The sequence below is a fragment of the Parambassis ranga genome, chromosome 4 (genome assembly GCF_900634625.1).
Source record: "Parambassis ranga chromosome 4, fParRan2.1, whole genome shotgun sequence".
NCBI lineage: Eukaryota > Metazoa > Chordata > Actinopteri > Ambassidae > Parambassis > Parambassis ranga.
The window spans coordinates 14,871,060-14,895,244 of NC_041025.1; the positions used below are offsets into that span (position 1 = coordinate 14,871,060).

Sequence of the window (24,185 nt, forward strand, 5' to 3'; positions counted from 1 at the left end):
CACTTGTTCGCGGTGCTTTCCAAACAGTGTTTAGTTTAAGAACATTACATTTGATCCTAGTGAATTCATGGCAGGTCTCAAATCTGATGTACATTTTTAATTTCAGTGGCAGATTTTGGAGTTTTACTTCTACAAAGAAAATATGTCACTCATGAGCTCAGTAATAGTCCCTGACTTTTTAAGATGTTTCACAGGACAGGCGGCTGGCATCTCAGAAGTCCTTTCTCTGCCAAAGTCGCTCCTCAGCTCTCAAAGCGCAGCCTTTGAAACCACCTTTGGTTTCATTTGCTGCCTCTGAGCCAGTGCTCTAAAAGTTAAAAAAGACTGTTTTTTGATAGCTTATAGCCTATATCATTTCCTCCAAAGCTCCTGGTGACCAGAACTTGTGTCATTTAATTAAACCCTGGCTTGACGTGCACAGAGGCAGGTAGCGAAAACAGGGAATTGGCGAGAAGGAGGACCATTACGCAGGTTGTAATGACATCACCATAGGCTGGCTATAAAGCGGTGAGGACTAATACGCAGAGTTAGAGGAGCACCGGAGGAGCTTTGGAGTAAAGGACGGACTCAAGCCTCTTATGTTTAACAGCTGATTGGCTGAAGCTACCGTCCTTCTTTCTGAACTTTAGCGCAGAGGAATCCCTGAGAGAAGACTTGTCAAAATGAACTTGTCGTATTTGGTTGCGTGTGGACTTATGGTCACCCTGCTTTCAGTAAGGATGGGCGCAAAACCTTTATCTCAAACGCAGCAAAAGGTAAGAAGAAGTCACTTATATCCCAAATACTAAGAACTAAAACAGTTCATTTGATTCGCGCTGTTGGAAGCTGAATTTTGGTTTTCAAGAGTGAACAGCTGTTCTGTGGTTCAGGCGCCCAAGACTGTTGTTTTACGCATCATATTTCATAATTTCAGTTATGTTTTGCAATTCAGCAAAGACTATTTTTCCAAAGTTGGACTCTAAAAGTTCCCACAAAATGATTATTTTTCCCCCTTTCTATTTGTTTTACAAAGATAATTCTTTTATATTTAGTGATGTAAAGTTCTGACTGTCCCTCCAACGTCTTTTGTTTGGCGCGTTTAAGATCCCAAAAAGAATTAAACAGATCAGGAGGAAAGCACCAAATTTATGAGATTTTAAGCTCTTCGCTGGTTTGCATGGCCATCAGCATAAATTTGCCATTGATTGTTTCTGGCCAGCTCGTTACAAACTAAGCTGATTCGTGCGTAAATTTAGCCACAGAACGCGCTGACTAACACTCACACAGGGAATGAGTGTTTTAGTTTAGTGGGCTTGAATTTTGGAGAGCTGGAAGTTGATGCCACAGTGTGCGCTCAGACCAGAGGAGCGGGCTGCAGGCACCTGTCTTAAATGACTGTTCCGCAGGGACGAAGTGTCACACAGTAGGAATAAAATTAGGGGCTCGCTGGAAACGTGGAATTGTTTTATAGCCTAATGAGACTATTCCACATTAGTTTTTAACAGACCGCTACCCACCTCAGTGAATTCTGTAGTGCTGTGCGTAAAACTTGCAAAACATTACCCTTTTGGTTTATGACGCTTGAAAGTGCCTATATATTACCAATCTTAGTTTTGCCTCAGACATTTACAGACAACTGCTCTGCTTAAACAACCAGTATACGTGTGATTTATCCAAAACATACCTCTTTGCACAATGTATATCCCCATGTGAGGCATCGTTTATGTATTTCATCTATCTTGTCTTTCAGTCTCTTAGAAGTTTGCTGGGCGAGGAGCTGGCAGAGTTTCTGGAGTCGGAGGAGAGGGAGAGGCGGCTAGACGCTGTGCGCTCTCGGATACGGTTACTTCGAGATTTACGGATGGACACCCGGGCCAGAGGGATGTGGGCACGTCTCCTTAACGACCAACCCGCAACGAGGAGACACAAATCCGGAAACAAGAAAGGGGGCTCCACGGCGCGGAGTGGCTGCTTCGGTCATAAGATGGACAGGATAGGAACCATCAGCGGCATGGGTTGCTAGGGATGGGCTGCAGCGCTGCGACGGTGAGTGGACTTTGATGTCACATCTCCACTTTTTATGTTAATTACGCTCAGAAGAAAAACAAGATTTTGCAAGAGGATGGATGGACGGTGGCAAGGGAGGATAGCTACACAAAATGAGAAAAGGCATAGGGAGCATCAGATTTACATCTTTGGCTTTAAAAGACAAGATAAAGCTTTCTGTTCTATCAAAGGTCACAGCCACTGCTCCAGCTCAGTGTGTACTTCACATTCACTATTGTGTGTCAGGGATGACAATAGAAGCATAGAGGCTGGGCAGCTGCTGATAAATTCAAATGTGTTTGTTAGGTCAACTTGATGGAGGCCTGATAAGTCACATTCAACTCCATGTGTCTGCTTGACTTTTCATTATCAGAAAAGCTGACACTTGAGATACGTCAGTCTGCCGGAAGGGAGACTCAAACTGATGATGCTCCTTGACCTCAAGCAGAGTTCCCTCCCGGAATCCCTTTAAGACAGCAGGAAAGCCCACTTTAATTGACATATGGGAAACTGTCGAGCTTTAAGGAAGTCCACTCCTATGCGCATTATTGTGAATCATCCCATCTGCTTCAGCTTGAAAAACTCAAATGATATGTCATGTTTAAGAAATAAAAGAGGGCAGGGTGAGATGGAGGAAGGAAGTGTGGATGCAGACATGAAAACACAGCACCCTGTGGGATCTTTCTGGGAAACCCATTTTCTATTTTACCCTAAAGTGTTGTGGACAAAAAACAACAAAGGGGCTGTGTGAAGTAATGAGGAAGCTATAGGTGACACACAATTAGTCCTGAGGCTTGGGGCCTTTTTTGTGGTTGTGGTAAACTGTGAACTCCTGATGGGAGGGATAGTTTGTGACTAACATGAATGTTTTTCATCGGCTGACACCCATAAATGTGGAGGTTTGTGTTAGATATGTGTTCTTCAGTGGTTTACTGAGCATGTAACACACTAATTTAGACATTCCCAGAAAGATGAAAGACAGATGAATACCTCTGTTGATTAAGCTGTCTCTGAAATCTCACGCTGATCTTTTCTTTTCCTGTTTTCCTCTTTTTCCCTCTAGATCTCTGGACGATAGGTTTGGACAACAAAAGCTGAGTTTGTTCTCACCTGAGGAGGAAAAAAAAAGAAAAAGTGATAGATTTTCGGTACGAAAGTCACCACGACCAGCATAAACAAAGACTGGGATGACAATGCTACAAAGTCCTCATATAAATATATACATATATATGAAAAAAATATGCAGGTATCTATACATATTCACATATATGTATACCATACAAAATGGTCAACAGATACAAACACAGATGCATTCTACAACATGGCGGACAATGGTGTAAAAACTACAAACCGCAAGGCTGTAAATTGTTGCTGCTGCTGCTGCTGCTGCTGTACATTCATGTACTTCATCTTCCCCCTGCATAAATGTATTTATGTTTAAAAAAACTATTTATATGTTTATAAAAGAGATATTTATAAATATGAGTTTTATTTATGTAACATTTTGAAAATGGATGCAAACTGCAGGTCAATTCTGTTTGTTACATTTTTTTTTCTTTTGTCTCAAATAGTTGTAAATGTTTCCAAAAATGATAAAAACAAGAACATTCCATGTGCACTTAACACATATTATCTCTGTGTGGGTGTTGTTGTTTCACTAAATGGGTTTAAATGACAGGAAGTGGATCAAAATGTTCAAAAAGCAAGAGAGAGGGATGCACTGCTCAGACATATTCATTCAGGATAAGGATAAGTTAGGGGGTTCCTCTATTTTGCCTCCATTCAAGCTCTACAGTCAGAGTTAGAGATGTATGAATGAACTCATCAAAGCCTCATTTGGTGCCTTTTTTAAAGTCTAAGCTTTTTTTAAACAACATGGTACAGGCTTCTTTGGAAGTAAATGAGTTTTTGCAGGGAAAAGAAAGGGAAAATATGATCTTGTACTATTGAAAATTCACATTGTGACCTAAAGCAATTTTACTGGCTAGCAATATTCCATATTACCAATCATTTTAATTACTAACTGTAAAAATGTCACGGTGCAAACGCCTCAAAAGCAGGCATGTAAAGCTTCAGAGGAGATAAAGTAGCTACTAATGGTTTTTGTTGCAATTTCAACTCCTGGTACTTGGCTCCAAATGAAGCCTTTTAATGCCACATCCTCAAGTTACATGACAAAGATAATAATAATAATAGAAATAATGATGCATATCATTATTTATATTGCTCTTAATCTGAAAGCAGAGTTTGCAAAGTAAAAGGTGTGACAGAGGGAACAGCAAAGGACAAAAAGCAACACGTGAATATTTGGTGGAAATGTCTCAAAGAAAGGCTATAAAAATGTGTTTATGAGGAAAATGTGAATGAAGCTTCTGAAACTAGTTATTCTACACTCTTGTGTTATAATAATCCAGAAGGTGGAGGGAGAATTCAGTCAGTTTTTTAAGCCCTGCACATTAATACAAATGTATAACTATATGCTTCTAAAACACTTTCACAGTGCTAGTATGTGCCCGGTCATGAGGTCTTGCACAAATGTACTCACACACAAGAGGTCAGTATAGAGCTAAGGGAAACACAGAACTAGAAGGGGCACCTGTTGCAAAAACACAAAGCATCCCATCATACTGCAGCTTCTATCCATGAGGCTTTATCTTCTTGTCTGATGAGTTGTTATGGAGCCTGGCTAAATTGGCTAAAGGTGGAAGGCTTGTATATAAATGTGGCAAGAGGTAGAAGGAGTCAATTTTATAGACACCGCTTACATTTACATACTTAGACCTGGATCTTATGGATCCCTTCTTTGTAGAACTCTTCACAGCAGTAATGGTATCATCATCATCATCACCACAAAAAGATGCTACTGACCTCTTTCTTCAATTTGGAGAGGAAGCAGCATTCTGAGGATGCTAGATAAGGACTCAATCTATCATCACAATATTTATTTTTCTGCAGTAAGATTTCAGCAGCCCGTGTCTTCACCTTGCTGTAAGAAGGAGCTACTTACCTCATATGTCCTCATAGACATCCTGCATGTGTGGTAAGCACTTAAGTGTTTACTATTCACCTTTAGACTATCAACCTATCTATCACCTAGTACAACATGCACAGATACAGTAGCTGGTAGCCAAATCACAGAATCACTGTTGAACACAAATGAATGAATGAATGAATCAATCAATCAATCAATCAATCAACCAAAGAACTTTATTTTTCCCCTGGGGGGCAATTCAAGACTTAACAAAGCCTGAGTGTGGTGACCATTTATCATTCATCACTGTTCATTACAGGTTGTCCTCATGGTTGGGAAAGAGTTGACCCACAGAAAGAAGAGCATATCAGCAGATTGTGACATATCCCTCATAAGAGAGAGAGAGGGAGAGGGAGAGCACTGCACTGCCCTATGTTTCTATAAATTTGTCAGCTCTCTGCATTCATTTAAACTTACAACCACAGCAATTAATAGCAGCACTCAAGATTTTTTTCTTCTAGTTTTAAGCCATTAGCAGTGATGCAAACTCTAGCAATGAGTATTTGTATTTTAGGAAAGATTTACCCCTGTGTGTTTTCACACAAAGTTATAACTCCTGTGCATTTTTGAGTGCTTGCCCAGGAATAATGCATTTCTACATGATCAATAAGCTCCTGTCTGACCTAAAATAATCTGTTTTGGTCAAGGTGGTGATGAGAACCCTGTGAATATAGAGCCATGCTAACACAAGAGTCCTTCCTAAAACACATTTTAAAATTATTCTAAAATGCTTCGTAAATCAGTGAAAGTGTTCACATGATATAAAGTCACAGGAAGAATACATAAGGATCAGTTATCCATGTTTTTATACAGTACAAATGCTTACACAGAAGATATCAGAAGACTTCTGGTGCCACTGAGGAATTGATTGATTACATGCTTTGCTCGAAGGCATTTCAGCTATACTGAAGGACTTAGGGTTCCAAGTCAGACAACAGCAGATGCAAGAAGAAAAACACACAATGAAAGGTAGCAAACAAACCAACATACACTCTCAGTAATCAAAGTCTGGGTGGCCTGATTTCATGGATGCTTCCAGGAGTGAGAGAGGAATGTAAAATGCAATGCTGCCTCTGTGTGGTGTTGAGAGTTAATTACTCAGATGTGCTGTTCATGGTCAAGAGGAATAAACTGATCAACTGTTTAAAATATTATTATATTATTGCAATTATGTTATATTATATAATTGACAATTTCCTGCAACAAATTATCTAGTTTTTTCATGCAATACTAATACAATATGTCCCATCAATTTGTATATATTTAAACATACTGCAAGAGCAATAGTTTATTATTTTTCAACCTTTTTGTTTTTTATTATTAATATAAAGTTTTATTGTATCTTAGTTGTGTGGTACTTTTGCTACAGCCTTTCAGACATTGTATCATGCTGCAGTTTATGGTTTGTAAAATTATCTGCACATGGAAAGCTGCGTGGAATCTGCGTCTGTACACGGTCCTATGGTGGATTTCCGTGATCATACAGTGGGTAGCACGTGCTACATGTGGCTGGTTTTTGACAACTGGCCCCAACCACGTGGGTCGTACTCGTACATATAATATAAACAGCTGCATACGATACAAAGACACTTTGTACTGTTACAATGAAACTTATGTTGCTGAGTTTGAGAAATCGTCACCATTTCTTTTTTCGATTAAAATTGAAATTTCCATGCGAAATCAATAAATAAACGCTTAACGATTGATAAAAACGATTGATAATGATTTAAAAATCGAAATGTGATATTTCTTTTTTTTATTTTCAATGTATTTATTAGGTTTTTAAAAAAGCATTTGTGCTTTGCAAAAAATAATTCAACGTTTTCTGTACGTGTAGGCGAAGCGCGGGCACAACGCGCCAAAGGGAACTTGTGATTGGTAGACAGAGTCATGTGGGCGGGTCGGCGTGTGCGCGCAGAACAGGAGAGTAAGGAGCGCGTCTTCGCCGTGTCTGTCTTTCCTGTCTTACGTCCCACCGAGTAGGCAGAGCCACGTGCATCTACAGCCGATTTTCAGACTTGTCTTTAAACGTCCACCTTTTTGTGTTTCTTTGAAACACACAACAACAGCAGCATCATGGTTAAGTTGGCAAAGGTAAGACCAGGCGATTTGTTCCTTAAATTGTGTGTGCGTTTGTGATTTAAGATTTAAGGCTGTGTTTACGCACGAGGCCTCTACGCAGAAGTTGCTGCGTTTGTAAGAAAAAAAGGGAAACCGACTCTGTGAGTAAATGTCTCTTCATATGCTGCAATAAATGCTTTGCGAGAATTTTTGTAAAATTGAGACTTTTTTTTATTTACAAACGTGATTTGTCGAGAAAGCATGGTGGAATTGCTCTCGTACGAGAACGGTTTCTTCTCGGCCGAGTTCAGCCATGTTTGTTCCGTGCCGTCGTTTTTCAGGCCTACTAACGCTAACACCTAAGATGGCATTCATGCGCGTCCTCGATTTGGCGTGGAGTTCATAGGTATATAAAAAAATAAGACGGAAAAAAGTCGCACAAACACGCCAAGTGTTATAATGCATGCAGAGGATTATGAATAAATCGATACCGTGTGTACGCATGTTTCACTGTTAGCATTAGCATGGTAGTTACATACGCCAGACACGCTTATATAGGTTTGATGAATTAATTATGCTTCGACGTGTTTCCTTTTCGTAACAGTCGTAGAGCGGGTTGTACAAAGGATCATTCAATATGTTTAGCTGGTAGCTGCTTGGTATAGTTTAAAAAAAGTTTGTCGACGATTAGTAAAATTAGCCAACGTGCTAGCTGGTCGACCTCTTGAGCTCCACGTGGGTTCTGCGCCTGCTCGGACTGACACACGAGGCAAAATATCGAAACCGCGAAAAAGAATTGCCCCACACGCAAGAGGCAAGCAGCTGACATTAAACGATGACATTAACTGGATTATTTGATAATATATATACGTCAATTTTGTTGGAAGATGTCCTTTTTTAGCCTTTTTTAAAAGACCCACATGGTGGAAAAAAACCCCATGTCAGCAATCATGCTGCCACCAGGTGCATGCTGTACCATGATCCCCTCTATATAGGTAATCCTATGCTCTTGCTAAGGCAAGCAGGGTGTTTTATTTCTGTCTAAATTTGAATTTTTATCTTTTTTTGCAGGCAGCAAATAATCAAGCTACTCAGAAGAAAAAGGCTCCTCCACCTCCTAAACAAGTAGAGGAGGAATCTAGTGAAGAAGACAGCAGTGATGAGGAAGAAGAGGTATATAGCTGTGGAATTTTTTTTTAATTCCAGTATTTAAGTGTAAAATTTTGTTTTGTAATGTTTGCCTAATGTAAAAATTTTTCTTATATATTGCAGACTCCTCCACCCAAAGTGGTGAAAAAAGCCGCACCAGTTAAAGCTGCAAAGAATGGTGTTCCTGCCAAGAAGGCAGAAAGTGAGGATGACGACGATGATGAGGATGATTCTGGTGAGCTTTTGTACATTTGCATGTCTTTAGTTTCCCCCCAGGTGGTGAGTGTTATTTAAAATAAATGAAACTAAACATCTGAAAATGCTATAGATCTGCAAGTTTGCTTTCTTTACACTGCAGAGTTGGCTGATGCAAATTTTGAAATGATGAGCAGGAAGTTATGTGAAAAGTTTTAGGGATTTGTCAAATGTTGTCTATTTTTGTATAACAATGTCTCATAATTTGATAATCACCTATAGAGGAGGAGTCTGAAGAGGAAGCCCCACCACCAAAGAAGGCACCTGCAAAGGCAACACCGGCCAAACCTGCACCAGCCAAGGCAGCACCCGCCAAGGCAGAGGAATCTGATGATGACGACGAAGATGACGGTAAATCCTTTGCAGTATTACTTACAGAAATAAAAATGTTTTTTTGTGTAATTACTACATTGCTTGTTATTCCACACAAACTGCTACACAACCTCCATTTCTTGGCATACATGTAGTTGTTTAGTACTCATGTGTGTAATGTACGGAGGAAAAGTAAATGCAGCGCTATGTCTTCGGTGCCGGTGTGTGTTATCGTCTGCCGGTTCTATCCTCAAACGCTGTTACACTTTGGAGTTTTGTCTTTTGAGCTCTACAGAAATTATCTTATTCCTGTGACTAAAATTTTAGATTTTCATGTTTACTGTCTAGATGAGTCAGAAGAAGAGGCCCCACCACCGAAGAAAGCTGCCAAACCTGCTGCTAAGCCTGCTGCCAAGCCCCCAGCAAAGGCCAAGGCTGCACAGGAGTCTGATGACGATGATGATTCAGAAGAAGAGGCCCCGGCTCCCAAGAAGGCAACCCCAGCTAAACCAGCAGCTAAGCCGGCTGCAAAGATGGCGGCTAAGGAGTCCTCTGATGATGATGATGATGATGACGATGAGGATGGTAAGGCACACAATTGTCACAGCTGGAGTCACAGACTATGAAAGCTATGTTCAGAACTTTATGATGATCAATAAGGGACTTAATACTGATCATGTATGATGTCACCTTTTTATATATCTGACCCAGGTGATGCATGTGGCCACATGTTTAAATCGTATCATCAAACAGTTTTAAGCATTGTTTGATTTCTGCTTTGCAGACTCTGAGGAAGAGATGGACACCACCCCTGCCCCCACAGCCACTAAAGCAAAGAAAGCAGGCATGGTGAAGGCCAAGGAGGAGTCAGAGGATGAGGAGGATGAAGATGAAGAAGACGATGAGGAAGAAGGTGAGTTGATTAACATCATTTATGTGTTTTCTAACTTAAGTCATTTTTGGTCATTAAGTCTAATGAAAATGTGAGAGCAGATTCTATAATGTCATGAGGTGAAAAAGTTTAAAATGAACTATGGGCAGTAATCTAATTCCAAAATACTACAAGTACACATACTGAATGTTGTACTCATTTATAGAAAGCTTTCTATGCAGCAGCATGCTTCAGATGGCACATGAGTTAAAAATTCCTCGTTCTTAGCAGAAGCCCCAGTGACACCTGGAAAGCGGAAGGGAGAGACTAAGACCACACCTCCTGCCAAAAAAGCAAAATCAGATGGAGAAGGTAAGAATTGGTCCTCATTCATCAGATTTTAGCATTTTAATGATGATCAACAAGGGACTTAATACTGATGTGTGATGTCACCTTTAGTTATCCTGAAACTGTCTGGATCGACTACTATAATGAATCAGGTTCTTCACAATAACACATCAAATGTGCTTGTGTTTTTCAGGGTTCTGCCTGTTTATTGGAAACCTGAACTCCAACAAGGACTTTGAGGAGATCAAAACAGCACTGAGGAAATTCTTCTCCAAAAACAGCCTTGAAATTGTTGATGTCCGGTTAGGAGGCTCCAAGTAAGCACTAGACAAGTTATTTTTACTTAAGGCAGTTGAGCATCACAGTTATAGTTTGAGGGATGTGCATCTTAAAAAACCTTCAAAAATACATTGGCCTATGTAGTCTCAGGTCATTTAGAAATAAAAGTAGATGCAGCACAAGGCAGAAGTAGTAGAAGCAGTAATGTCTGTGTGACTTGCCTCAACAGGAAATTTGGCTATGTTGACTTTGCCTCTGAGGAAGACATGCAGAAAGCACTGGAACTCAACGGTAAAAAGGTCATGGGTCAGGAAGTGAAGTTGGACAAGGCCCGAAGCAAAGAAAACGCACAGGAGGGCAAGAAAGGTAAATGTCTTTGTCAACGTTGGGAGTTTTCAGAAGATGCTGTTTCGATACATATGCTGACTGTGACATATGTCCCACAGAGAGAGATGCACGGACACTCTTTGTAAAAAACCTTCCATTCTCTGCAACGACTGATGATCTCAAGGAGATCTTTGAAGAGGCCGTTGACATTCGGTTACCTCAAGGCCAGAACGGTTCAAACAGAGGGTAAGTCACACGCACACAGTAACAGGAAGCCATTTTGGCTTGAGTCATGGTATTCATGGTCTTTCCTCTTGACAGCATTGCCTACATTGAGTTCAAAACTGAGGCTGAAGCAGAGAAGATGCTGGAGGAGGCACAGGGAGCTGACTTACAGGGGAGGTCCATCATTGTTGATTATGTTGGAGAAAAAAGCCAGAAAGGAGCCAAGGTGTCAGGTAAAACATTTTATAAGTCTCAAATAAAGCTGTGTTTGACCGATCAATTATGATCAAGAGGCCCAAAGAAAATGCCCTGTGTTTAACCAGTCTTCCTTTTTCTTCTGTCCCTGTAGGTGCAGGTGCAGGAGCAAGCAGTAAAACACTTGTAGTGAATAATCTTTCCTTCAGTGCCACTGAGGAAGTGCTACAATCCACATTTGAGAAGGCTGTCTCTATAAGGATCCCACAGAAAGACGGCAGACCTAAAGGGTAAGTGGTTGCGACAATGTTAGACATATTTGTAACTCTTCATGCATAACAAATGACAAATGAGAAACTCAAATCATGGATACCTTCTCATGAGCTCCTCTTAATCTTACCCATGATTCTGTATGGATTCGCACGAGAAGCAGAGCTAATGCTCAGTTAGAACAGGCCTGCCATATTTGCATATTGGCATTGCCTATGTCTGCTGTGCAACAAGTGAAATTTCTTTTCACAGTGACAAAAACTGCATGTTTTATTGTAGGACAAACTTTTCAAAATTAGTTTTGATTTTTGAGGTCAGTTCATAATTTGTGTCCTTTTCCTAATGTTTTGCTTCTCTTGTTAGTTTTGCTTTTGTAGAATTCGAGAGTACAGATGATGCCAAGGAAGCACTGGACAACCTGAACAACACAGACATTGAAGGCCGGTCAATACGACTGGAGTACAGCCAGAACGCCGCCGGAAGAGATGGTGGCAGAGGAAACTCAGGTATGTCTTTGGTCTTGGCCACTGCTCAGACTTTATCCAAACTTAAGTTGACCAAATATGATGACAACTTGATCTCCTGAAACTCTGTGAAGATTTTACGATAGTCAAGTCCTGATTTGGTCTGTGTATCATTTATAAATGTCGCACAACAGTTATTTTTGCTTGATTTTTAATAATGGTTCTCCTCTTTCAGGTCCAACAAAAACTCTGTTTGTAAAAGGTCTGTCTGAGGACACCACAGACCAGACCCTCAAGGATTCCTTTGAGGCCGCTGTGGCCGCCAGGATTGTAACCGATAGAGAGACAGGGTCATCAAAAGGGTACGTTTGGAGATGTGAAAATATTTCCGTTAAAACTGCTTTAGTCTTCTCATGACCACCGTTCTGTCTAGCAGTGACAGTGTTCGGATTCTCCATGAGAAGTAGAGCAAACTCGCAGTTTAACCGGTAACTCACCATTAGTGGGAAGTTGCCCATGTCTGATGTGAAACACTAGTTGCATTCTTGCTAACATATTGGTTGTTCAGTACCTGTGGCAGTGTAAACCAATTTCCACCTGTCTTGCTCTGCAGCTTTGGTTTTGTCGACTTTGATAACGAAGACGATTGTAAAGCGGCCAAAGAAGCCATGGATAGTGGCGAGATAGACGGCAGTCGGGTGACGCTGGATTATGCCAGGCCAAAGGGTGAAGGTGGCTTCCGTGGAGGTCGAGGAGGTGGCGGCTTTGGTGGACGTGGAGGTGGCAGAGGAGGCCGTGGTGGCTTTGGTGGACGTGGAGGTGGCAGGGGAGGCCGTGGTGGTTTTGGAGGACGTGGAGGAGGACGTGGCGGTTTTGGAGGTAGTGTATTGTCTTATTCAGTGAAACAACTGTGTTTAATGAATTCATCAACTTGTACTTTCTCTTCTGACATTTCTAGCTCGTAATTTTTGTTGCTTTTTTCCATTTCAGGTGGAAGAGGCGGTGGATTTGGAGCCAAACCCCAGGGGAAGAAAATCAAATTTGATGACTAAAGATATAGTCTATTTTACCTTTTGAATGGACTCTGGTTTCATCAATCTTCAGAGCTTTTGGACATTCCAGAAAGCGTCACTGTTATATATTTAACTGTCAATGGGCATTTTAGCCCTTTATTTAGACCCCTGAAATCTTCCATACCTTTCTGTGCCAGAATGGTACTTTTGACCTTTCAGCTTACATGTGAGTAATGAATGTCCCAAATGCGCTCCCTGCACCTCATGCCCTCGTTAGCTTACTCGCTTTTCCGATGGATTTAAACGGAATGTGGGGTCTGGGGAGGAAAAACTTTGCGGGGGGAAAAATGTGTACATTTACACGGTTTGTATTTTATTTTACCTTTTGTAAGAAAAAATACGCTTGTTTCATGTGTTTTTATTTTGTCATTTGGTTTCCTGTAGTTTTCAAGTTTATTTTAATGTGCAGAGCCTATTTTGATTTTTGAATCCATGTTCATATTTGTTTGGGGCACAGTTGAGTTGCAGATGAAAGACCCTCTAATCTATGTAACATAAAATATTTGTAGTGCATTGACTAAACTTTTCCCATCTCTCAAGATTTTCATGTCTGAATAAAACCTTGTAGGTGGTGATTTTTTAAATGTCTGTCATTGTATAGTCCTAAATCAGAAGGATTTAGTGTGGAACAGAAAGATGGTGTTACTTCTAGTTTCTGTTTCTACCTTTGTGTAGGTCATCTGTGTTTTTTGTAAGATGAGCAGAAATGCTGCTGACTTCCAGCAGGGGACACTCTGCTACTACTGACTTTTTGATGGCATCAGGTGCAGACAGAATCTACTTATGCCAAATTCATTGCATTGAAGTTGGGAAGTGCAAAAGGCTGTTGAACGTAGGGGTGTTCTGCTGGCATTCAATATGTCAATGATTGTTCGCCAAAAGCACAAAACTGATCCCAAAAATTGTAACTTCTTCAGTATAAAGACTTCTTTTGCAGAATGCTGTATAGTAAGTATACCCGATATAGAGAGAACCCATTATTGTGTTTGGAATATCGAATTTATTTTAACATATACCAAGAAGGTATTAGAAATGGGAAACTCCTGTAGATAAAGACTTGGCACTTTGGCCATCATTACATGGCACGCCTGCTTATGCCAGCTGCTTAACTAAATCGCTCTAAATGATCTTACTGTGGTATGCTTGTGGCATTAACTGGTTTCAACACAGGCTCTCACAGTGTCTTAATCATCATTTTATCTCTACAAAGATTTCCAAAGTCTATTTGTGAAATGGAGGTGAGGTTTGAAAAAAAGGCAAATTTGATTTTCATTTGATTATTCAAATGCTTCAACAAACAGGAAAGTGGGCGTTGACACGGACAATAGAAAACGGCTAAAGGCAAATACGGCTCAACTGATCATTAGGCAAACTTACACAAGAAATGTGGTTATAGATACAAAACATGGACAAAAAGTCTATACATGAGTTAGGTAAGACTGACCCTGAGGTTGGGCAGGACATTCTTGTCAGTGACACTACCAGGCGTCTACATGCTGTCATCCAATGCCCTGCTGAACAGGGACCTTTGTTCCTGGAGGTGCTTGGGCAGGAGGCACTGATGATGGCACTAGTGAATAACTCTATTTAGAAATTTGTCGCTCCCCGGCTTGAATGGTGACAGAGGTCATGCTAGCTTTTCTTGTGGCGTTATGTCAGCCATAGATGACCTATGTGCTTTTTCTCTTCCCAGGTAATAGCACGGGGCATTCGCACCTCACAGTTTAGTACACAGATCAACTGCTTCTCGTGTTTTACAGCATTGAGAGTTGAGGTGATGCAACACAGTGGAGCACATGGGTGCACTTAACTTGAAATAATTGCCTTGCAATTGTATTTACATTTTGCACAGCTTAGCAACTGTTTCTGTAATAAATTTCAAAGCAGCTTTAAGCTCATTGCTAGAGGTTTTAATAAAGCCTCATGCTGAGTAAATGGCACATGTGTGGAGGAGGAGAGATCAGGCAGAAAACGATACCCGACTCATTTGTTTAGTCGCTGGTCTAAATAGGGCCTTCTTTAAAAGGGAGTATACACTTAGAGACCCTTCCACAGAGGATCTTTGTCATTGTTGTATACATGGTGTCCTATAGCACAGATGCACTATGAAGTCACAGTGCTTTCCCCCTTTTTTCTACTGTGATATAGGGGGGACAACGCTGTCCTTCTTCTGAGCAGCCATAAAGCTCTTCTTTTCACCCTGTTAGCAATAGTGAACATTCTGTTCTTGGTGGTCACATGATGTTGACTCCGGTGATAAGATCATTTACCTGTTGACACTAAATTCTATGGTAGTACCAACTGATTTGTTTCTGTGTACCAGGAAGTAACACACATATACACAAATACACATAGATATTTACATATCTTTGGATATTACAGGATCCAGCAGAAAGGATAACGAGTGTCTGGCTACAAAAAATGATCAAGTTTTAACGTATAGAGGTGCATTCCTTATAAGTATGTAATAACAGAACTCAGTTTCTGCTTAGTCTTCATGTAAAATTATGTTTCTTTCATTTTTCCATCCTTCTTTCCACCAATATTGTGGGTTGAAGGAGTACTACTTGTCAGCAGACTGCAGGATGAAGAATGGCCTTTTTAATTTTAGCCTAAGCAAAGAGACAATCCCATCTTCATGTCAACGACGGTCCTTCTGGAGTCCTTTGAAGACCATGGACGGCGGGTGTGAAATCTTGCTTTCCCGTCCAGTTGACCCCGCAGATAGTGCTGACATCAAAAGCTTCCACTAATTAGTGTCAGTAAATATAAAACCCTCCCCCTGGTCTGCAGGCAGACATGCAGGCTGTCTGCGTACAGGCATTGAACCAAATATCCTCACAGAAGTGGGAAGTTTACACTAGATTACAGTCCTTTTTTGGCTACTGCCTGATAGGTCAGTTTTACTCGGCCACAAAGTGTTAAAAGTTCATCTGGCAGAGCCTTTGACTCTTTTAAGACCACGTCTGCATGACTGCTCCTTGTGCCTCAAACATACATACAGTACACAGTTAAAAAAAACTATTAAAACACTGACTTTCAACCATAAAATTGAGTGCATCCTCGTGTACCAAGACTTAAAGAGTTAAAATGATTGAGAGTTAATGTTTGTGTGTAAGATGGAAGCAGTGTTAGCAATGAGCTTAAAGCTGCTTCTGAAAGATCTTCATAGTACAAAACTCACTGTACCGAAGTGTTGCTGCTTTGTCAGGTGGTCTTGGCCTCAAAAGAAACATTTACAGTAAATGACAGGGGCATTGTCTGTCAGGTCAGATTGAATAAACCACACTGGTATATGATACAACTACCCAAACAATGGGGATAATTCAGCTCATATTCTTCATAGGTTTGACTCAATATCCATTCGACATTGTGTCGAACAAACAGGGACAGTTGAAAGAGATAAACTTTGAGCTGTGTCTCTGTCGGGCGAGTGTATCCTTGTGAAACACAATATACAAGACAAGATCCAGTTTCTGTGTGGTTCTGTTGTCTTTGTCTCGGACGAGATTTGTAAAGAACAACGGGAAGGTATTTCTTTTGTCTTGGCGTGCCCTCTTTTGTCTTTTTTGACCCAACTAAAAGCTCCATAGAGTCTCCTCACTGCTAACCAGTGAGGAGACTCATCATTCTCTGCTGATCTGCTCAGGTGAAATGATATTTGATGGGGGACACTTCACACTTCACTTCACTAAGCAGGCAGATGCTGACAAAACGAACACCTAATATATATCATTTAAAGTTCTCCTCTATCATTTTAGTGTTGGTTTGAACATATATGCTTTCATTATTGTTTGGTTGCGTAACCGATACTCACATGTCAACACAGGGCACTATTGTTGTGTGACCTGATGTAGATTTACACGCAGATGTGTGATGATGATACAGCCGAGCACAAAAACAGCCAATCTAGGACAGATTTTTTTCAAAGTCAGCCATATTGTCAAGACGTTTATTTACAAATGACATTGTATGTACAAGTGATATTTTTCCCCTTTATTTTACATATATTTACATCACCCAGACTTAAACAATACCCACTATACCCACAGCTTTGCATTCCACTAATCCGTTACTTTAAATTAAATGTAAGAACCATATGCCCCCCACCCACACACACAAACACACACCCACACACACACTTTTAATGGAAGACGTTTAAATACAGCAATACTCGTACCAGCAAAATAGTTTTAGTTCACAGTGTCGTTGTAAACCCTCTACCATGTCAAGTATATCAGCACTTTCAAATCTACACACAGCATATGTGACTTTTGTTTTATTGTTGTTGTTGCCTCCAGTGGTATACATGCAGTAGATGTCCACATCAAGTCTGTCACATTCCAAAACAATGAGTGCAAGAACTTCTACGACAGAAAAAGTGGTTTAAAATCTACAAAGGTGTGAGAAAAAGGACATTACTGTTGTATATATATATATATAAAAAAGGTGATAACAATAAGAGTTTTCGGCCAAATCGACGAGGTAGAGAGAGTTGATTCTTTCTCTGACTTGGAGCCGTTGCAGCATGTGCAGCATTTCTAACCTATAGGAGCATGTGCAGTGGCTTTCAAACCCCAAGCTCCACCAATACTATCACTCATTATATTTTCAATGTGGCTCTAAATCAAACATGATTTTGTCTTAGCAATAAATCTGACCTTAAGTTTTTATTCACATTAATGGATTTACTATTGTTGCTGTTTTGGTCCCCAGCAGGGTTTTGTCGAGCTCACTGAATGGCCATTATCACTGCCCTTTGTACTACTAGTAAGCCACAATATAATTCCAATTCTGAGGAGCGGTTAAGTCCCACATCAGCATAATCGCTATAACAACACTGTCTCATCCCATAATTTCAAATTAGTTTCATCCACACCTCATGACAGCTACTAAAATTTGAAAATCACAGTCTCTATGTGTAACACTACCACTTACATTCATGATACCGATTGACAATTTGTAAGAATGTGCACAAAACAAAAGATTACATAATCCGTTATTAGTCCTGCAGTGTGGAAATTTGCAGATTAAATGACGGTTACATCTATGTTGGTTATAATAACTGGATTGGCACATATTAGTGAAATTATTCATGTAAAATGACATTTAACAGACTGTTGTAGCAGACTGGATTTGGTCCTCCTCAGTAATCAGAACTACATACATAGCAAAAACTACTTTCAGAGACTTGAAGCTATATGAACAGTTGGGATAGCAACCGATAATGGCCATCTAATGGGATGAAAACGTTCGAAATGGGTTACTGCAACAAGGCTCCACTGTCTCCAAGCAAGAAGAAAGAAGGAAAGTTGGCCATGTAGGAGTGACGGAGAAGGGTGTACAAACAGAGTTTCTGCCTTTGTGTGCCCGTTGATACAGCAGCTCCGCCTGCTGAATCTGAATCTGCGTGCTGACGGTGTGAGCCCTTCAAATTGCCAAAATTAATACACACGTTTTTAAAAATGTGCTGTATAATTTACTTGGCCTTTGAGTAAAACTGCTCAGACACAGCAAATTCCAATGTCCTGCTGTCTCTCCACATGAGGGAGAGTTTACAGGGACGTTTGCCTCCCCCTTTTACGTATTGTTCCTTTCCTTGTCCACTGAGGTAAGGATGCAGCTGCTTGGCGCTATAGGATCTCCACTTTCTGCGAGCAGACCAGGTCACTGTTGACCAAATTCCACATGTGCATGAGGTCTGACGGGAGCAGCTTGTGCACCACAATCATGTTCTTGAAGAAGCAAGGTTCTCGGTTCAACTTACTGTTCTTATTTTTTACCAAACCAAACGTCTTAAAGGCATTGTGCTTTATAGGAGTGACCTGAAGCACCTCCAGGCACATGCCCAAGAAGACATCATCAATGGGGTAGAGTTCCAGGGTGTCCGCCGCCCAGTGAAGCCTCCTTGCCAGGTTGTCGTCCATCAGAAACCCTCCTCCCCCTGCATATGGAGGGTAGTGCGTCTTGTTATACAAGGCCTGGGGGATGTAGTACTTGTTGTCTTTTTTACGAATGGGCTTAGCCTTGAAAATCACATCCCCCACGAACAGGTTCTTATCATGGCTGCTGCTTCCCAGGAACTCCAATATGTTGTCCACGCTCACAAAGACGTCGTCATCTCCCTTGAAGACGTAGCGCACGTGAGGGCAGTAAGTGTGAAACCACTTGAGGAAGTGCGTCTCCTTCAGCGTCAGGTTGAAGAAGCTGTCTAAGAACTCCCACTGGAGAATATCCCCGTAGATGTAGTCTTCATACTCCACAAGTTTTTGGTGGTTTGCCTTTTCTGCCTCATTGGATGGCTTACCGAGAAGGAAGAGGGTTTTTATCCTCTTGCCATCCACCACCTGCTCTTTACCCCAGGTCTTCCTAATGACCTCTCTGCGGTCATGCTGGGTGGCCACTGATTTAATTACCATGAGCAAATATATCTCCCCTGTGCACTTCTCCGGATGGTTGAGGTGCATGGGAAAGTAACGGCAGTGCCGATAAAGCAGAAACTGCTTGAAGTGGTCCTCCAGACCTCTGAACCACTCCTGGCTTGAGAGATTGTGGTTGGCGCTGCAGTTGGTGCTGGTTACATCCCAGGTCCTAGGGCTGCTGTTCCCAGTGACTCTTGGCTCCTGTGTGGTGGCCCGAGGTTTAGACTGAGCCTGGCGTCTGTCAGCCTTCCAGAAGCCTTTTATCCCCTGGTGTGATTCACTGCTTTTCTCTTCCAGAGGCTCCCCTCCCTGAAAGAGGTGCATGTGAACCTGCCTCTCGAGTTCGAAGGGAGCCCCAACGCTGATGCTCCCTCTCTGGACGACAGTCAGCGCCACCACAGCCAGGAAAAACATGACACTCACCCTCTTATACACCTTCCAGCGATCTCGGTTGTTCATTCTGGTGAAAGAAAGAAACAAATCATAGGATGCCGATCAGATAATTATATCTTGATAGAATTCATCTCCCTTCAGTTCAATGGGTTAATCACACACCTCTGTGGGTTATAATTTAAGACTTCAGTGGAATCTGATGTTTTTCTTCAGAAGTAATTATGTACAGTATATAAATCCTCACTGAACTGTGACAGGTCCTAAATCAAAATTGACACACCTAAAAGTTACCAACAACATTTATAATATAATTAACATTTTAGGATTTAAACAGCAGGTTAAAAATTAAACCAAAACTTGCCATGAGGCCTGTGTGAAGTCTACACAAAAACACTAACAATGTTTCCTTCTGCTGAAAAAAAACTCATGTTTCCACATATCCTATAAAGGAGCACATTTCACTCATTATTGAAGTATCAGTGCCTTCTTAAAGGAACATGTGGAATGTTCTTCAGATTCTCACATTTCCATCATGTCATGCCGGGGCTCGTTTCATTCACGACCCCGGAGACACTCCCATGTGGGCCCCCTCTACCTTTGAAGGAGAGTTTTGTTTCCCACTCACCTCCAACCCCCCACCACCACCACCTCCACCATAACCAGCACCAAGGTGTACGCGTGTTCTAAAAGCAAGACTGAAAACAGTAGCAAAGTAATTTTGAACTGTTAAAATTGGAGAAGCAGATGGAACAATGGTGATGGTAACATCATTACGCGCAATCTTCCCTGAATTGTTTTGGCTTCCTTATGAGATTCCTGTTTAAAAAATTTACTTCGTGCCCTTTAAAATGTGCATAAATGTACTTTACTTGGTTCATTTACAAGTTAAAATAACAAACAGATTTATAAGATTGCGTTTTTATCCCGAGTATTTCTTCAGTTTTGGCTTTGCAGGGACACAAAATGTTTCTTTTTTTACTGAAAGTCCTACTTAAGAATGAGATTTTAACAGCCAATCGAACAAAATCGAACAAAAAAAGAACCACTAAATAAAGGCGTACAGTTATGAATATTTCTGACATTATAATACAATAAATGATGCCTCTTACCTTTCCTCTTCTGGTTCATACAATCTGTGCTGGATAAATTCACCAATAAAGCAGCAGAAAGTCGTGGAGAGGCTTCACTTTTTTGCCTCTTCAGCTTTTGGACGAAATGGTAAATATAATCCGTTTCATCCACACAGTTCGTGAGACAACAAAGAGTGAGACCGGCGGACTTCTTCAGTGCGCGCTGCCGTGCTGCTGAGGAGTGCTCTGTACGCACTGAGGTCCGCTTTTAAGGGCTCGGCCGCCGTTACGTAGACACACACACGGAGAGAGAGACACACACACACACAGGACGTGAGTGATGAATGAACAGTGAGGGGCCTGTGAGCATGATATTCACTCAAAGGTCGACAGTTATTACTATAAGATATATTTGCTTTTAAAAAGTGCGCGTCATGTGCAAAATTGGCACCATTATGCACATTATTTGTAATATTATAAGTTAAATGTGTTGTAGCAACATAAAGAATCCAAAAAAATGAGGAAGTGTTAAGCTCATTGTAGAACAGATCGTCTACTTACTTACTGGATTGATTGGAACAGAAATCAGCATCTATAAGAAGACTATAAAGTGTGCGCATTAATGTGTGCAGCCATTACCTCATAAACTAATGGTTACGCGCCGGTATTCGTTTGTTATGTGTATGTCTGTGTGCCTCTCTCTGCTCTCTCCAGGGTGCACGTCCGGTGAACCGAGTGGATCGTCCACAGCTGATTCCACTTGGCAGCGCCCATATCAACTGTCGGCGTGCACATGGCCGGGACCAGTGGGCCAACTTGTGGGCGCGCACACGACAGCCAGAGGGACTAGAGCAAGATGATCGTTTCCGTCTCCTGTCTCTTCCTCAGGCCCGGGTAACATTATTGTTGCTTACCCTCTGGACTAACCGGGGAACATAATGCTAATGGGGCAGCAGTGGCTCAGTGGTAGAGCAGGGTTGTCCAATAACCGGAAGGTTGGTGGTTCGATCCCATGACACTGCTTGGCAGCAGCCTTAAGCAATTTCCCATTCCCTTCTCGGATTATCAGAATCAGAACTACTTTATTGATCCCAGGGGGAAATTGCTTTCATTCCAGTTGCTCCATGTATACTCAAAAAAGACAGAAATACAAATAAGGTAAGTGTAAAATAAGAATAAAACCTAATAAATTCTAAACAATAATAAACATTCAAGTCAAGTCCTGGCAAGTGAAGACTAAAGTCATATATAATACAACTTGTACTGTGTGCAGTAAAATCTTGTCTGAATAAATCCAATATGAATAAGATTACAAGACAGTGTGTTCTGATCTCAGAGGGAGGTGTTGTACAGTTTGATGGTGCTCAGTGGTGCACTTCAGCAGTGGTGCACTTCAGTGGTGCACTTCAGCAGCACGTGGTGTAGAGGATGGAAGCTGTTCTCCAGGATCCCCTGCAGCTTAGACAGCATCCTTCTGTCTGACACTACTGTCAGGGAGTCCAGCTCCACCCCCACCACATCCCCGGCCCTTCTGATCAGTTTGTTGAGTCTGTTTGTGTCCGCTGCTTTCAGTCTGCTGCCCCAGCACACAACAGCAAACAAAATGGCACTGGCAACCACAGACTCATAAAAAATCCTCAGCATAGTCCGACAGATTTTAAAGGACCGGAGCCTCCTCAGAAAATAGAGACGGCTCTGGCCCTTCTTGTAGAGGGCTTCAGTATTTTATTAAAGTATTTAAAAAAAAAAAAAAAACAACACCATGACTGACTGGAACTCTGGATGAATGCACACTGGTTGCTCACATTTATAAGTGAACAGTCTTGGAGACATATTTTTCAGCAAGGTATAAGAAATCATAAAAAGGATGGCCTTATGCTGCTCAAGTGATGGCTGGATTTAAAGAAATGTGAACTGGCTGAGGAGTGCAATCAGACACTGTCCTTAGGCCAGACCATCTCCTTTAATAACACTGGGTTTGACATTTGCAGCTAATGGTCTCCAAGAACAGTCGAAATAAACAACAAGGCTATGGTGATCTGCTAAAGTACCATTTCTATCTGACACCAACAGGAAGTCCTGCTGTTAATGAGCAGTGTCTCTGACCATTGTATGTATTTGATGGCTTATAAAAGATGCAATGATGATGATGGTGATTATGATAAGAGCATTTCTTCATCATGACTCATACATCCCTGTTACAGTTACTGAGAATCATTAGGTTTGTTGGATTCATTTTAAATGAAACAATCACAGAACAGTTTATTTCTGAATATTAAAAAAAACTTGTTTTTCATTCTTAATTTCACCAAACGATGAACTGCTGATTGTACAGCTGTCACTGTCATGGCTGCATTTAACCCTTTTTGCTGTGGCAAACTGTGCCCTTCCACCTCTTTATGGTCTAGGGAAAGAACAACAAAATGTCTCTCTCTCTACTTCAAAACAGATTTTTTTTTCAGTCCGAACACAGCTGTGATCCAAAATCTCTCCTTCCTTTCCTTCTCTCTCCATTTCCTGCATCCAGCCAGCCATCCTTCTCAGGGCCATGTGCATCCTGTTGCCTGCTGGCGGTGTTTTTTCCCGTTTCGATTTTTTTTTTTCCTCTCTGTGGATTTGGTCTCTGCAGAGGAGCAAAGCGATGATGGACATCAGAGTATCTTGGCTGAGCTCTGTGAGCACAGTGACTCTCTGAAACATGTGTGTCAGGATGTGACATGGATCATTTCCTAGCAGTTGAGCAACTCTAAATTACAATTGGTGTCAAAGTACAGTTTTTTAGTTAAATCATTTAAAAAATGAACAGAAATGATCAACATAGGATGTTAAACTCAACAAGTCTGCCTCAAGATGAGATGACAGTGCAGCATTTGGTCAGTCCTTAGTCTGACATGGCGCTGCCCAGTCTGTACGCTCAATAATTCATACCTCTTAGCAATAAACTTTGAAAATGTATCATCTAATGCTATTGATAAGCAGCTGAAGATGAATGCCTCTTCTAACTTCACCAGCATAATGCACCTTACCTGGTAGATCACCATGCAGGTTGGTTGTTAAATATGTTTTGTGCTGTAGGACCAGAGTGTGTTTTACTACACAAAAGACATATAATAGTTTCTGAGAGGAGGCAGACCAATCAGTGTTTAATGCGATAATGCAATATAGGTATTGCATTATGCTTCCTGCTGTGTGCAATGGCCTGCTTGCATCACTGGACAAATGCTGTGAGGTGTCAGAGATGATTAATCATGTGTCAAGAGAATGCTTGTTTTCCCAGGAAATCCCAGCACACATATTGTCCAAAGATCAACAAATAAAGGGTTAATACGTCAACAGAATTTGGGGATGCAACCTTTCAGTTTTCTGATAAATTCCGGGAAGTCTTTGTCCTCAGCAGTTCTATTAACCACATTAC

The 24,185-nt window shown here is 41.2% G+C and overlaps 3 protein-coding genes and 3 non-coding genes across 7 annotated transcripts; 5 read left to right on the forward strand and 1 right to left on the reverse strand.

Moving 5' to 3' along the window:
• Positions 1-544: 544 nt before the first annotated feature.
• On the forward strand, positions 545-3,437 carry nppc (natriuretic peptide C). The gene is made up of 3 exons (XM_028403458.1): positions 545-755; positions 1,730-2,025; positions 3,089-3,437. The coding sequence occupies exons 1-2, from the start codon at positions 663-665 to the stop codon at positions 2,000-2,002; spliced, it is 366 nt and encodes a 121-aa protein (XP_028259259.1). The 5' UTR covers positions 545-662; the 3' UTR covers positions 2,003-2,025; positions 3,089-3,437.
• Positions 3,438-6,994: 3,557 nt separating this feature from the next.
• ncl (nucleolin) lies at positions 6,995-13,426 on the forward strand. 2 transcript variants are annotated; one of them, XM_028403454.1, is made up of 16 exons: positions 6,995-7,150; positions 8,189-8,290; positions 8,390-8,501; positions 8,744-8,872; positions 9,182-9,418; positions 9,618-9,746; positions 9,993-10,076; positions 10,246-10,369; positions 10,561-10,697; positions 10,778-10,904; positions 10,980-11,116; positions 11,233-11,368; positions 11,712-11,854; positions 12,048-12,174; positions 12,426-12,691; positions 12,803-13,426. In XM_028403454.1, the coding sequence occupies exons 1-16, from the start codon at positions 7,133-7,135 to the stop codon at positions 12,862-12,864; spliced, it is 2,070 nt and encodes a 689-aa protein (XP_028259255.1). In that variant the 5' UTR covers positions 6,995-7,132; the 3' UTR covers positions 12,865-13,426. The 2 variants fall into 2 exon arrangements, with proteins under 2 accessions (XP_028259255.1, XP_028259256.1); XM_028403455.1 differs by having other exon boundaries at positions 9,996-10,076.
• On the forward strand, positions 8,964-9,101 carry LOC114435237 (small nucleolar RNA SNORA57). Its single transcript, XR_003670552.1, has one exon. It is a non-coding gene; the product is annotated as a small nucleolar RNA SNORA57 (small nucleolar RNA).
• LOC114435236 (small nucleolar RNA SNORD82) lies at positions 10,107-10,178 on the forward strand. Its single transcript, XR_003670551.1, has one exon. It is a non-coding gene; the product is annotated as a small nucleolar RNA SNORD82 (small nucleolar RNA).
• Positions 11,450-11,583, forward strand: LOC114435234 (small nucleolar RNA SNORA75). The gene has a single exon (XR_003670549.1). It is a non-coding gene; the product is annotated as a small nucleolar RNA SNORA75 (small nucleolar RNA).
• A 3,456-nt stretch (positions 13,427-16,882) lies between the features above and the next one.
• b3gnt7 (UDP-GlcNAc:betaGal beta-1,3-N-acetylglucosaminyltransferase 7) lies at positions 16,883-20,996 on the reverse strand. The gene is made up of 2 exons (XM_028403456.1): positions 20,810-20,996; positions 16,883-19,767 (listed from the first exon to the last, which is right to left on the reverse strand). The coding sequence occupies exon 2, from the start codon at positions 19,764-19,766 to the stop codon at positions 18,519-18,521; it is 1,248 nt and encodes a 415-aa protein (XP_028259257.1). The 5' UTR covers position 19,767; positions 20,810-20,996; the 3' UTR covers positions 16,883-18,518.
• Between the last annotated feature and the right edge of the window lie 3,189 nt (positions 20,997-24,185).